Genomic DNA, 13,031 nt, shown 5'->3' with positions numbered 1-13,031 from the left:
AATTAATTGCTGCGCCATTCCAAAAGCTCTTATTGCTTCTCGATCTCCATAAAGCATACTTTTGGTTAAAGTTTATCTCCACACAGACCTTAATCATCCTGCTTGGGTCAGTTCAACCGACGATTCTGATGAGGAGGGGTTCTTGTAAATCACATAGAAGGAAAGTGAAAAAAAGTCATCGTCCCCATTCAGTCCCGTTGTCAACATACCCAGCCTTTGGTGTATCTTCATCGTAAAATATTCCTGTTTCTCCAACCCGTCGTCTTCTTTCACAGAGGTCACTTAAATTAGCAGACTTCACTCCCCTTCTTCACTTGAAATATGTGCATTTGCTTCTTTTGTAATTAATTATTCCAAATTGCTGCAGCTAGTGTGCGACCAGAGACAGCGTCCAGGAGAGCCGAGGTCCACACGGGGGCATTCTGCCTAGGGCCCTCACCCCCTTCTTTCAAATTAGGGGGTGATTTATGGGCACAGCAGGCAAGGGCAGTGTTCCCCATTTCCTTGGGGCAACAAGGGAGGCTGCCTACTCCCATAACAGCCTCTTAATTACCCCGTGTGGGTCGGAGAGATGGTATTGTCGGCCATCTTCCAATGCGCCCCTAGTGGCCCCCCAACAGGTGAAACAAAATAAGGTGTTCTGGAAGTCTTAGAGAGCAACTGTTACCTAGCCTTTGGGAATACAGTGGTACCTCGGGTTTAGAACATAATCTGTTCCGGAAGACTGTTTGAGTTCCAAAACGTTTGAAAAACCGAGGCGCAAAGGGCAGTCTGCCAATTTAATAGAGAAAATTGAGAAAAATAACATCTACACTCAGCGGAAGCTGTTAAGACTTCTGAGGCATGTTCAAAAACAGAAGCATTTACTTCCGGGTTTATGGCGTTAAAAACCAAATGTTTGTCGATGGAGATGTTCGAAAACCAAGGTACCACTGTACATCCTTCAAAAAAGGATGCTAGGCCTTGACGCAGAACTGTCAGCCAGCAAATGGGGAGGGAAATCAACAGGCTAAACAGTCTTTTCCGTTCAGAATATGGTGGCAGGAATGATCCGGTATTTATTTTCTATTACGTTTATTACAACACATGAAAAAAGGTTAACAGGAAACACTGTGGACTAGATAAAAACATTTATCTGGTTACTATCATAGAGCTCCTTGGATCTCCCTAGTCTGTTGCTGCCAGTTCCAACTTTCTAGGTACTCCTCATCTCTCAAAAGGAGCTGGGGAATGAACAACCAAAGGATGGAGGGGACGCAACACTCGGTCCATACCAAGCTCTCCACTGGCCATCTGGGAAAGGATCCCATCCACCTAAATGAAAAGAAAAGGGAAATGGGCAAAAGGTTGCCATTCACAAATGGAACAAATAATACTCTCATTCTGGCTCAAGAAAAATCACAATTTTATAGTTCAGATTGGGGGAAATAAATACAGTGGTACCTCTAGTTGTGAACGGGAACAAAAATACAAAATACAAAATACAGGGAACAAAATACAGGAACAAAAATACAAAATACAAAATGATCTGCAAATGCAACCATAAAATAATTTAGCACCTTATGGTTGCAAGTTAAAATTTCTGTAGATTGCATTTTAACACAGAGGTCTTCTGTTGTTGTTGATCAAGGCTGGCAAATTATTTTGTGTGTACAGTGGTGCCTCGCAAGACAAAAATAATCCGTTCTGCGAGTCTCTTCGTCTAGCGGTTTTTTCGTCTTGCGAAGCAACCCTATTAGCGGCTTAGCGGCTATTAAAGGCTTAGCGGCTTAGCGGCTATTAAAGGCTTAGCGGCTAAAAGGCTATTCGCGGCTTAGAAAAAGGGGGGGAAAGCGGGGAAAAATCGCAAGACTCGCAAGACGTTTTCATCTTGCAAAGCAAGCCCATAGGGAAAATCGTCTTGCAAAGCAACTCAAAAACGGAAAACCCTTTCATCTAGCGGGTTTTTTGTCTTGCGAGGCATTCGTCTTGCGGGGCACCACTGTATAAATCTTTTGCTGAGAGTGGTGTACCCAGGCACATCTTTGTTGATGATGGTGCGTATTTGTAGCTTGATTTTCCTCCCAGGAACTCAAGGCCATGGACACTGTCTTCCTCTTCCCCCTTTTATCTTCTCCCAAAGCCTGTGTGGTGGGCCTTTTCCTAAGCACCCGCAGCATAGATCACCTTTTTACCACCTTTCCCGCACCTTGGCCTCTCATCCTGCTGCTGCACAACTGCATTTGTCAGATGGATGCCAGCACTGCTGCCGGGGACTCACCCGCTCGGCATAAGCCTGGTCCTCTTGGGGCTGGTACAGCTTTTTTATCTCAAAGGTCCTGCAGAGCCAGGGGAGGGTGGAAGAGAGATGTTAAGCACTAGGTAAGTGGCAGGATGTAACCTCACTGATCTATCCTAAGCTAACTCCCCTCTACTTAACAAAAACAACCATTTCCAAGCAAAAAAGGGTGTGTGTGTGGAGAAGAGACCGACTTGCCATTCTGCACACAAGGTCTCAACTGTCTTGTGAAAGGAAGAGGAGCCACTAATAATAATTTAATAATAATTATAATTCATTATTTATACTCCGCCCATCTGGCTGGGCCTCCCCAGCCACTCTGGGCGGCTTCCAACAGGATATGAAAAACGCAAGAGAAATCAAACATAAAAAACTTCCCTAAACAGGGCTGCCTTCAGATGTCTTCTAAAAGTCAGACAGTTGTTTATTTCCTTGGCATCTGATGGGAGGGTGTTCCACAGCGCAGGCGCCACCACCAAGAAGGCCCTCTGCCTGGTTCCCTGTAATCTCACTTCTCACAGAGAGGGAACCTCCAGAAGGCCCTTGGAGCTGGACAACAGTGTCTGGGCAGAACGATGGAGGTGGAGATGCTCCTTCAGGCATACTAAGGTGTTTTCTGATCACTATTCGTTTTATCTGCAGGACGTGTGTGAAAATCCAAGCTTCTCCTGGGCAATGCACAGTTCTCAAGTACCAGCATTTCTCAAACTTTGCATAGTTCATGTATCTCCCACTGTCCCATCCATCCATCCCCAAAAACCGAAACCAGAGACACTTGATCGCTTTACTGAAAGAGTCAGGCTCCTTCATATTCCCCCCTACATGCATATAGTCTGGAAAAGGCAGCTCTGTGGATTCTCTATTCACCTCCTTCTGTCTTTAGAGACATCTCCGCCTGCAAGGAATGATGACTGAGACATACTCCCCCGAAGAAGCGTCTGGCCCTGGGACAAAGTAGCCCGGTTTCGTTTCATTTGTATTTGCAGGCATGTTGGACATCTCTTTGGCTCCTCCCTGTTCCTGTGACGGTGAAACAGGAACGAGTTAAAGGTGGAATGGGGAAGGGGATCCACAGGAAGGAGAAGAACCAGCGATACCACGCTCCTTACGGGGTCCTTGCTGCAGGATCACATTCATCCAGTGCTGTACAGGGTCAGGTTTAAGGTGCTGGTTTTGACCTTTAAAGCTCTTTGTGGCCTAGGACCCACGTACCTACAGGACCGCCTCTCCTAGTATGCCCCGCAGAGGACCTTAAGGTCCACAAATGACAACACTTCGGAGGTCCCAAGCTGCAAAGTGGTTAGATTGGTCCAGGGCCTTTTCAGTACTGGCCCCGACTTGGTGGAATGCTCTGTCACAAGAGACTAGGGCCCTGCGGGACTTGACATCTTTCTGCAGGGCCTGCAAGACAGAGCTGTTCCGCCTGGCCTTTGGTTTAGACTCGGTCTGACCCTTATGTTTCCCTCCCCTTACGGTTTTGATCTATGGGCTACTTTTTAAACGAGGCTGCATTTTAAATTGCATTTTAACCTGTATTTTAAATTGGTCCCCCCCCCCATTATGTTTCTATTGTAGTTTTACTGGTGTTAGCCGCCCTGAGCCTGGCTCTGGCCGGGGAGGGCGGGGTATAAATAAGTTTTATTATGATTATTACCTGAGCACACAGCTCTCACAGATGTAGTTGTCGGAGAAGCCATCGGGGACAGGGCTCGTGAGCGGGGTCAGGTGAAAGGGGACAATGTCCTCCCCATCCTGGACGCACACAGAACCTCCGCGGAGCAACAGTGGAGCCCAGCTGGACACAGGGTGGTACAGCACCATGCCGTGAACCACACACCAACCATGGATCACATCTAAAAAAAAGGAAAAGTAGGGCCGGCTTAACCTTGCCCATCTCGGCAGGCCTGCCTTCACCGATATTCTTCAAACCCCGTTCTGCACAGCCTCAGAGTCCTCCCACCAGTCTGCTTTTGTTTTCAAGACTTAAGTAGAGCCCCTTCCTTAAAAAACAACAACTAGTCACCTGCTTTCTCTGCAGAGGGCTCAGTTTTTACATCCTTGGCCAGGTCCAGAGGAGGAACTGTCAGAGGGGTCTGGAAGGGGGTGTGTGTGTTAAGAGTTAGTGACAGTTCAGCTTCACCCCTTCACTCCCAACTTTATGCTTTCCCTTATCCCCTAAAACCATTCACCCCATTGCTCCCCCATGACTAAAGTAGGAAATTCCCCATTTTTCTTTGTGCTATTTTGGACACTTTATCATATGGTTACCAGATTTTTTTCAATGAATCCGGGGCCATTTTTATTTTATTTTTTTATTTTTTTTTTTTTTTGAAGCTGAGTAGCAACAGGGAGTCAGTAGTGGAGATGGTGAGGCAAAAGACCCTGGGCCCAAGCACACATGCATATTGTATAAAGGTGCAAAGCCCTTTTTCGCACCCTGTGAAACATATACACACAGAGTTTTTTAAAAACTGGGTAACGGCCGCTCACCTGCAACTCCCAAGTCTCCCCCGATCAGTCAAAACAAAGGGGGCAGGAGATCTGTACTGCTGGACGTCCCCGGTTTCCCTTCAGCAGTGGCAGCAGCGGCGGCAGTCAGCAGCCTGGGGCCAGCCTGGTAGCGCAGTTGGCTCTGGCTGGCGTCAGGAGCTACTTGCTGCTGTGGTGCCCGCCAGTTTGCCTCCGGGAAGTCTCCATATCTTGTGCGCAACACATCATATGGGGACTTCTGGCGAGGAAAAATGGCAAGCGCCATGGCAGCGAGCAGCAAGCAGCTCTTGAAGCCAGCCAGAGCCAACTGTGCTACTAGGCTGGCTCTGGGCTGCTGAGGCTGCCGCTGCCACGTTTCCTGGGGAGAGATTTGCAAATCTGGGGACATTCCGGGGATGGAATTTGTCCAGGGACAGATTTGCAAATCCGGGGACTGTCCCCGGAACCAGGGATGTCTGGTAACCCTACTTTTATCAGTCCCTTTCTACTCCCTTCGGCTTTGTTCCACCTCAGAGGTAGGGAACCTTTGGCCTACGGGTCAATCCTGGCCCGCCAGGGGTTCAGTTTAGCTTGCAAGGCCATTTCCCCCGAGCCACACCCATCTGTCAGTCAGCTGATGTATGGCAGTTGATGGGCAAGTTCAATTCTGCACATGTGGCCAAAACTTTGCTGGCCTTTGGCTTGGTGCTTGCCAAGCCGAGGCCTGCAGTGGCACTTGTTCCGAGGTTAACTCTGCAGATGAGCCTATGGTTCCTTACAATGTACCTTGGAAACCCCACAGAAGGCGTTTTGACAGATGAGCAGGATAACCCACCTGTCAATCATGTAACCCTTCACTGCATTGCTCCTAAAGGTTTAGGTTGCTGCACACTGCCTTGACCTGATGTTTTTCAAGGGGGTGGTTTATAAATACTTTTCCAGATAAAATAAACAAAGTCACAATGACGTCAGGTGCTTGACTGGTGGGATGTCTCAGCCACCAGTCAAATTTGGCCTGTAGGGAGGAATCAGATAAAGATCTTGCCCTAAGAGCCAAGAAGGTTCCTCACCCCATGTTCTACCTCCACTGTTAGAGGCAGTTTGCCTCTGGACACCAGTTGCTTGGAACTGCAGCTTGGGAGAGGCTGTTGGACTCAGATCTTGCTTTTGAGCTTCCCATTGACATCTGGATTGGCCAACAGAGTGATGGACAAAATGGGCCTTTAGCTTGACCCAGCAGGGTTCTTCTTATGTTCCATACCCCTAATTTTCTTATCCCACCCAGAAACCAGGATCTTATTTCTAACGTAGACTTGCATTTCCCCACTCCATCCGTGGCTGATCTATGCAGCATATGGATATCTGAGGCCCCACCATCTTTGACCTGGAGCTACTTACCTCAGGATCGTGGAGAGTCACGTCAGTCTTACTTGTTTCTTCTGCTCTCGGCTCAGGGTCTCTGTGAAAGGCTTTCAGCCTTTCCACAAGTTCTGCGTTCTGGGCAGCGGGGTGGGGTCGGGGACGGGTGGAGAAAGGGAAATAAGTATGCATTTAACCCTAGATCTGGGCCAGTTCCAGGTCTGAGACATTCCTGGGCACAGTGGAAGGCTTACCTGGCAAGAGAGGCTTAGTAGCACTGGGAGCTATTAGCTCCACACAATGCCACAAATTGAAGGGCATTGTGGAAAATAAATATGGCAGCTAGTTCCACCTACTGAGGAGGGAAAAGAGCACACTGTATGTCAGTGTTGGGCTGTGACAGGGCATTCAGCTCCCAACCCCTGTTCAATAATAATGCCAGGTAAATGATGCCAGTCTATTTATCAGGGATCTTTGGGTTAAGGACTATTTTAAAATATATTATTAACAGCTGCAAAGCACAGGTGATTTTCTAAGTTCTGCATATAAGCTGAAATATAAGACAGACCCTGACCACAGGTTAATAATTTAACAGACAGAATACCAAAGGAAATAAGGAATAGGTAAGTGGAAAGCAACCTTTGGAGTAGCTGCTCACTGTTATTATTAATTTACTACTCATCTTCCTCACGCACATCTGAAGCTGTTGTACAAGACACAATAAAAACAACTAAGAGGCAGCAGAAATATTTAAGAAAATAATGTAATGGAAATATATGGCCAAAACCCATTCATCCAGCTGGAAAAGCATGTTGGAAATCAAAATGTCTTTAATTATTAGAAGCTAGATATTACCACAGAATGTATTCTGCCTTAGAATGGCTGCTGCTGTTTGTGAATAGACAGGGCTTCCTGGACTGAGAAAAGATGATTTCCTTCATCACTGTTCACAATGAGGATATAACCAAAGAGAAATTTGGAAATGTGCAGCCTCTGTTCCCACTTAACTTCCAATAGCGGGATGAGGACAGGGCAAGAAGTTCGGTATGAACTGTGGCGGCGTCCCCTCACCTTCCCTGTAGCACGAAGGCCAAACTTCTTACACCATTGTTGCAATTCCGTCCTTTTCAAGGTGTTGTAATCCAAGGAAGGAGAACCACACAAAGAGTCCCCCTTGATCCTCATTTCTGGAGGAGTCTTGGATGCCAATTTGACAACTCTGCGGCTCTTTCGAGACATCCTAAGCCAAGAGAAAGAGAGAGAAATAGAGGGAAATAGCATAGTGAGCCTCCATCTCACCTCATCCAAGGTGGTCAGCATAAGGCAGCCTTTCTCAAGCTCAGGTCCTCAGATGTTGTTGGACTACCCAACATCCCTAGCTAGCAGAACCAGCGGTCAGGGGCATAGCCAGGATTTTTGCTTTGGGGGGGTGGGCAGAGCCGAGCTATCTGCAATGTGATTGCTCAGTTAGTTAAGTATTTTTATTTATTTAAAGGATCTGTCACCCGCTTTCCCTCTGGCTAGGCCTGTGGTTCCCAACATTGGGCACACGCCCCACAGAGGGGCAATTTGATTTTTAAGGAGGGCAATTTGAGAATGAGTTATTAACAGTGAATGGCCTTTTAGGCTTCCTCCACGTGAACAGGAATTCACTTTTCGAATAATAAGAATTATATGTCACGAGGGAGGGGGGTATTAGGATTTTAGAGATGCTTAGGTGGGACATAGCGGAAAAAAATATATGTTGGGAACCACCCATGCTAGCAGTCGGGGATGATGGGAATTGTAGTCTAACGATGCGGGTGGCGCTGTGGGTTAAACCACAGAGCCTAGGACTTGCCTATCAGAAGATCGGTGGTTCAAATCCCTGCGACGGGGTGAGCTCCCGCTGCTCGGTCCCTGCTCCTGCCCAGCTAGCAGTTCGAAAGCACGTCAAAGTGCAAGTAGATAAATAGGTACCGCTCCGGCAGGAAGGTAAACGGTGTTTCCGTGTGCTGCTCTGGTTCACCAGAAGCGGCTTAGTCATGGTGGCCACGTGACCCGGAAGCTGTATGCCGGCTCCCTCTGCCAATAAAGCGAGATGAGTGCCGCAACCCCAGAGTCATCCACGACTGGACCTGCCTTGCCCCACCCTGGGTCTCCTCATAAGGAAGCTGTGCCTGGAGGAAGAACTGTGAGGGGAGAGACTCCATCAGGCAAGGCCTCCTTCCACCTGCCTTGCTCTACCCTCTGCTTCTCAATGTGTACTGTATTGTTTTATGTACTGTGGCTTGCCGTTGTTTAATTGATTATAGTTTAGATATTATTGTAACTGTTGAGTGGATTTCTATTTAACTTTTATATGTTGATATTATTTTATACTATTCTAATGATTGTTGAATGTTACTTTTTTGATGGAGGTTGCCTATTTTAATGTTTTATTATCACATTTTTGTATTGCATTAGATTGTTATAATATGTACATTTTTTGTTTCTTCAGCTTGTAAACCACCTTGAGTATTGTAAGATAGAAAGGCGGTATACAAATTAAAAATGATGATGATGGTCAGGGGTCCCTTTACCTTTAGGTGGGACATGGCCCCCCCCCCAAAAAAATTGGGAACCACCCATGCTAGCAGTTGGTCATGATGGGAATTGTAGTCTAACAACATCTGGGGACCCAAACTTGAGAAAAGCTGGTACCATGGGCACAACCAGGATTTTGTTGTGGGGAGGCGGGCAGAATCTCATATTTGTATTGATTTGTATTGATAGGAAGAAAAGGCAACTGCCCCCTCTTGGCTACGCCCATGGCTGGTATGAGGCGCCGCTGAACTACAGTTCTCCCTATCTCTGATCAAGGGAAATGAGAGCCTCACAACACACCAAGGAGGAACAGCAGGTATGCTTCCGCCCCACCCGTCAACTCACCTGGGCGCGCGGCGCCGCCTCTCCCTCCAAAATGCTCCGCAGCGGCCGGAACCTCCTTTTTCAAGCAGCGCGCGCTGCCCCGCCTCGATCGTCAGCTGGCTCCCCGCTTGACCACGCCCCCTCGCCGCCGAATTGCCCGCGCGCTTGCGCACTCGCGAGGGGGCGGAGGGCCAAAGATGGCGGCGCCCAGCCGGTCCGAGGCGTGAGGGACACACACACCAGGGCCGCCCGTCGGCTGGAACTTGGGCACCGAGCCTTCTTGTCTCTTTTCTCCTGGGTAAACAAGCACCGGAGGTGAGGGGGGGGGAGTTGTTTCACGAGCACTTCTCTAGGCGGCTTGCAATAGACACCACCAAGGAATTATTATTATTATTATTATTATTATTATTATTATTATTATTATTATTATTGGGCGCTTTTAAAGTTGCGGGGCAACAACTTTCTCCCCCCCCCCCGACCTTCGTCTGAAACTGGGCTGCGGTGAGCGGGGTGTGAGAGGATCGTGTGCCTGGTTGGGATATGCGCTCAAGAGGGGCCTTTTTTTCTTTAGATATGTGTATTCCCGCCCCCACTTGCTAAGCTGCTATTTGGAGCTTGAGGGAGGGTCGGGGGTGTTTATAACAAAACGAAGCAGATTCCTCAAAGGTGGAAACCTGCCTTGCATGGGATCCTTTTCTCTTCTTTTTTTAAAATTTGATTTTTATTAATTTTTCATTAATAACACTCCATTATGGGCCACATTATTACAATATCAAACCATAATACAATTTATAAAGCCAGTTATACATTCCACATTAAGCAAATTGTGTGACTTCCTGTATTCTGGTCCTCCGGAGATAATCATTCTTAAGTCCTGCACGTAATTTCATATATGATCCAAATATAGCTATTCTGATCTTAATCCTTTCCTCTCAGCCACTTTTGTATCGGGATCCTTTGCTCTTCACGTGTGGGGCAGATTCGCTGCAATATAATAATTTATAATAATTTATTATTTATACCCCGCCCCTCTGGCTGGGTTTCCCTAGCCACTCTGGGTGGCTCCCAACAGAATATTAAAAACATGCTAAAACATCAAGCATTAAAAACTTCCCTAAACTGATATGAGTTTTCTGCCTCGCCCCCAAATAGCAGGTCTTTCATTTAAGCCTAGGCTTAGCTCATAGAACCTGCATTTCAGTGTTGGAGTTCATCAGCTATCCCTGGAGCCAGTGAATAATAAGAATAAGAATTTTGTTATTTATACCCCGCCCATCTTGGCTGCATTTCCCCAGCCACTCTGGACGGCTTCCAACACAATATTAAAATACAATAACCTATTAAACATGAAAAGATTCCCTAAACAGGGCTGCCTTCAGATGTCTTCTAAAAGTTGAGTACAGTGGTACCTCAGGTTAAGTACTTAATTCGTTCCGGAGGTCCGTACTTAACCTGAAACTGTTCTTAACCTGAAGCACCACTTTAGCTAATGGGGCCTCCCGCTGCTGCCGCGCCGCCAGAGCACGATTTCTGTTCTCATCCTGAAGCAAAGTTCTTAACCTGAAGCACTATTTCTGGGTTAGCGGAGTCTTTAACCTGAAGCGTATGCAACCTGAGGTACCACTGTAGTTGTTTATCTGTTTGACATCTGATGGGAGGGCATTCCACAAGGCGGGCGCCACCACCGAGAAGGCCCTCTGCCTGGTTCCCTGTAGCTTCACTTCTCGTACTGAGGGAACCGCCAGAAGACCCTTGGAGCTGGAAGTGTCCAGGCTGTACAATGGGGGTGGAGACACTCCTTCAGGTATACTGGGCCGAGGCCGTTTAGGGCTTGAAAGGTCAGCACCAACACTTTGAATTGTGCTCAGAAACATACTGGGAGCCAATGTAGGTCTTTCAGGACCGGTGTTGCATGGTCCCGGCAGCCACTCCCAGTCACCAGTCTAGCTGCCGCATTCTGGAGTAATAATGACTTTAATTCAAGAGAGTCTAGTAGTGTAGTGAAGATAACAACACACAGTGGTGCGTCCTTGGTTTTCGTGGTCTTCACTAGATAGCTAGCTAAATTGTAACCCAAAGTTGGTAGCTAGAAATACACATAGGCAGAGAGGGAGGAATCATAAACAGGCCAAAAGGCATTTAAATCCCAGAATCATAGAATTGGAAGGGATCCCAGGGGTTATCTAGTCCAATCCCCTGCAGTTCAGGAATCTCAACTACTTCATTTCACTTTTAAATTGTATGCCGCCTTTCTATATTACTATACGCAAGGTGGTTTACAGCAACAAAATAAACAACAAAGAACACACTCCCTATTATAATAATCTGATCCTATACAGAAAGTCATAATAAAACGTAAGTTTAAAATGGAACATGTAAAATAAATATACAATAACCTATTAGAAAATAATACTACACAATAAAATTCTCAAAATATCAGCAAATAATGAAACAGAAATTCACTCTTAACAATTACAGTAAATAATTACTAAACAATAACTGCAAGTCACAATGCATAAAATACCGCAGTATATTCAAAACCATGTAAAATGATCAAATTGAGAAACAAAGACACACAACTTATAAAATTATTATTTTTTAATCCCTGAACTCCTCCCTTCCCAGCTGCTTCTGCTGTTCTTAAAAGTCATGGCCTGAGAGAGGCTGATGGCTCAGCTGGACTTGATTGAGGGTTGGGGTGGCAAGGCTCTTTCTTTGCATTTCCTCGCTGAGGAAGCTGACTTCTTCTGAATTATTTTAGAGTACTTCTGTAGGTTTTCTTTTGCTGGGACTTTTCCAAACAACTTCCAGCCAGGAGCACTGTGGACAGCAAGTTTGAGTTCAGTGACTGATGGCCAGCCAACCTCTGCTTAAAAGCCTCTAAGGGAGGAGAGCTCACAACCTCCCAAGGGAGTCTGTTCCATTGTCAAACAGCTCTTTGCTGTTCAAAAGTTCTCCCTGATGTTTAGTCAGAATCTCCTTTCTTGTAACTTGAATCCATTGGTTAGGGTCCTACCCTCCGGAACAGGAGAAAACAAGCCTGCTCCATCTTCCATGTGACATTCCTTTAGATATTTGAAGATGGCTATCATATCTCCTCTTAGTCTCCTGTTATGCAGGCTCCTCTTATCCAGGCTTTCACCTGTATTGCTTTATTTTAAAGAATAAAGACACATCAGTTTTCTTTTCAGAGAGGTTTCCCATAATAAAATAGAAATAACACTGGCTATATGCTGTCATACAGCAGCAAACAATATCACGGTTCCGAACAATAAGACTCAAAATTCATTTTCTTGCCTCTGCAATCTTAGAGAAGTTTTCATGTGCCTCTTAAAAGCACAGAGGAATGCAGCCTCATCAGTCTATTGAGCCTACTGTTGCCGTTAAATGTGATTGTTTTCACTTCTAGAAGCCTTAAGAAAGGTTAACACTGTTTTGTTAAAATAGAGAACAAGGCTGCTGGTTATCACAATTAAGTTAGGATCATTCCTTTTTTTTTTTTTACAGGGCTTTCAACAAAAGCTGCAAAATGTGGTTCATTTACCATAGATGTCTCATGTGCCCCAAACACTGGAGAAGACAATTACATGGATCATTCAGCCCAGTTAAGTGGGAGAAAAGGCTAATTCCAAGATTCATTCGGTCCATATTCAGCGAAACCGGGAAGTGGGAAACAAGCTATAAAGTGGAGACTAGGAAGGAAGTTGAAAACTGGTGGCATTCCAGAATAAAGGAACAGTTTGACCAAACTTCAGAAATAGATGTAAGGAATATGTCAAAATTGAACATGCGCTCTTGAATTCCTTTTGTCCCTCTGTATTAGGTGCATTAGGAAAGTTAATGGCTGTATACTGCAACACAGCTAAATGGACTTAGGATTTGCCCATTGCATTAAATATAATAGCATATTACCTGCTTCTCAATGGAGGTGTCTTTTTAGAATGTTGAATTAAATTATGAGAACTTGTAATTTAATAAACAAAGATTACTGCTCATAAGAAAGGTGACATCCTTTTTGTTGCTATATTCTGATTTG

The 13,031-nt window shown here is 45.8% G+C and overlaps 2 protein-coding genes across 6 annotated transcripts in view; one reads left to right on the top strand and one right to left on the bottom strand.

The window, feature by feature from the left end:
• Positions 1-1,026: 1,026 nt before the first annotated feature.
• Positions 1,027-9,097, bottom strand: LOC114607735 (uncharacterized). 2 transcript variants are annotated; one of them, XM_028751167.2, is made up of 8 exons: positions 9,017-9,097; positions 7,178-7,346; positions 6,146-6,244; positions 4,302-4,371; positions 3,933-4,131; positions 3,146-3,298; positions 2,261-2,318; positions 1,027-1,314 (listed from the first exon to the last, which is right to left on the bottom strand). In XM_028751167.2, exons 2-8 carry the CDS (start codon positions 7,343-7,345, stop codon positions 1,207-1,209), a joined length of 855 nt encoding a protein of 284 aa, XP_028607000.2. In that variant the 5' UTR covers position 7,346; positions 9,017-9,097; the 3' UTR covers positions 1,027-1,206. The 2 variants fall into 2 exon arrangements, with proteins under 2 accessions (XP_028607000.2, XP_077772540.1); XM_077916414.1 differs by lacking the exon at positions 3,146-3,298.
• Positions 9,098-9,134: 37 nt separating this feature from the next.
• The window catches only part of LARS2 (leucyl-tRNA synthetase 2, mitochondrial), a 67,364-nt gene continuing 63,467 nt past the window's right edge, over positions 9,135-13,031 (top strand). For 2 of the 4 annotated variants that reach the window (XM_077916412.1, XM_028751625.2), the window contains exons 1-2: positions 9,161-9,293; positions 12,503-12,758. In XM_077916412.1, coding sequence (XP_077772538.1) covers positions 12,525-12,758 — 234 coding nt within the window. In that variant the 5' untranslated portion in view covers positions 9,161-9,293; positions 12,503-12,524. Of the gene's footprint in view, positions 9,311-12,502; positions 12,759-13,031 lie in introns of all 4 variants that reach the window. The other 2 variants (XM_077916411.1, XM_077916413.1) reach the window with 2 other exon arrangements.

The sequence above is a fragment of the Podarcis muralis genome, chromosome 12, assembly GCF_964188315.1.
Source record: "Podarcis muralis chromosome 12, rPodMur119.hap1.1, whole genome shotgun sequence".
Classification (NCBI taxonomy): Eukaryota; Metazoa; Chordata; class Lepidosauria; order Squamata; family Lacertidae; genus Podarcis; species Podarcis muralis.
This window is presented reverse-complemented; position numbering and strand designations above follow the sequence as displayed.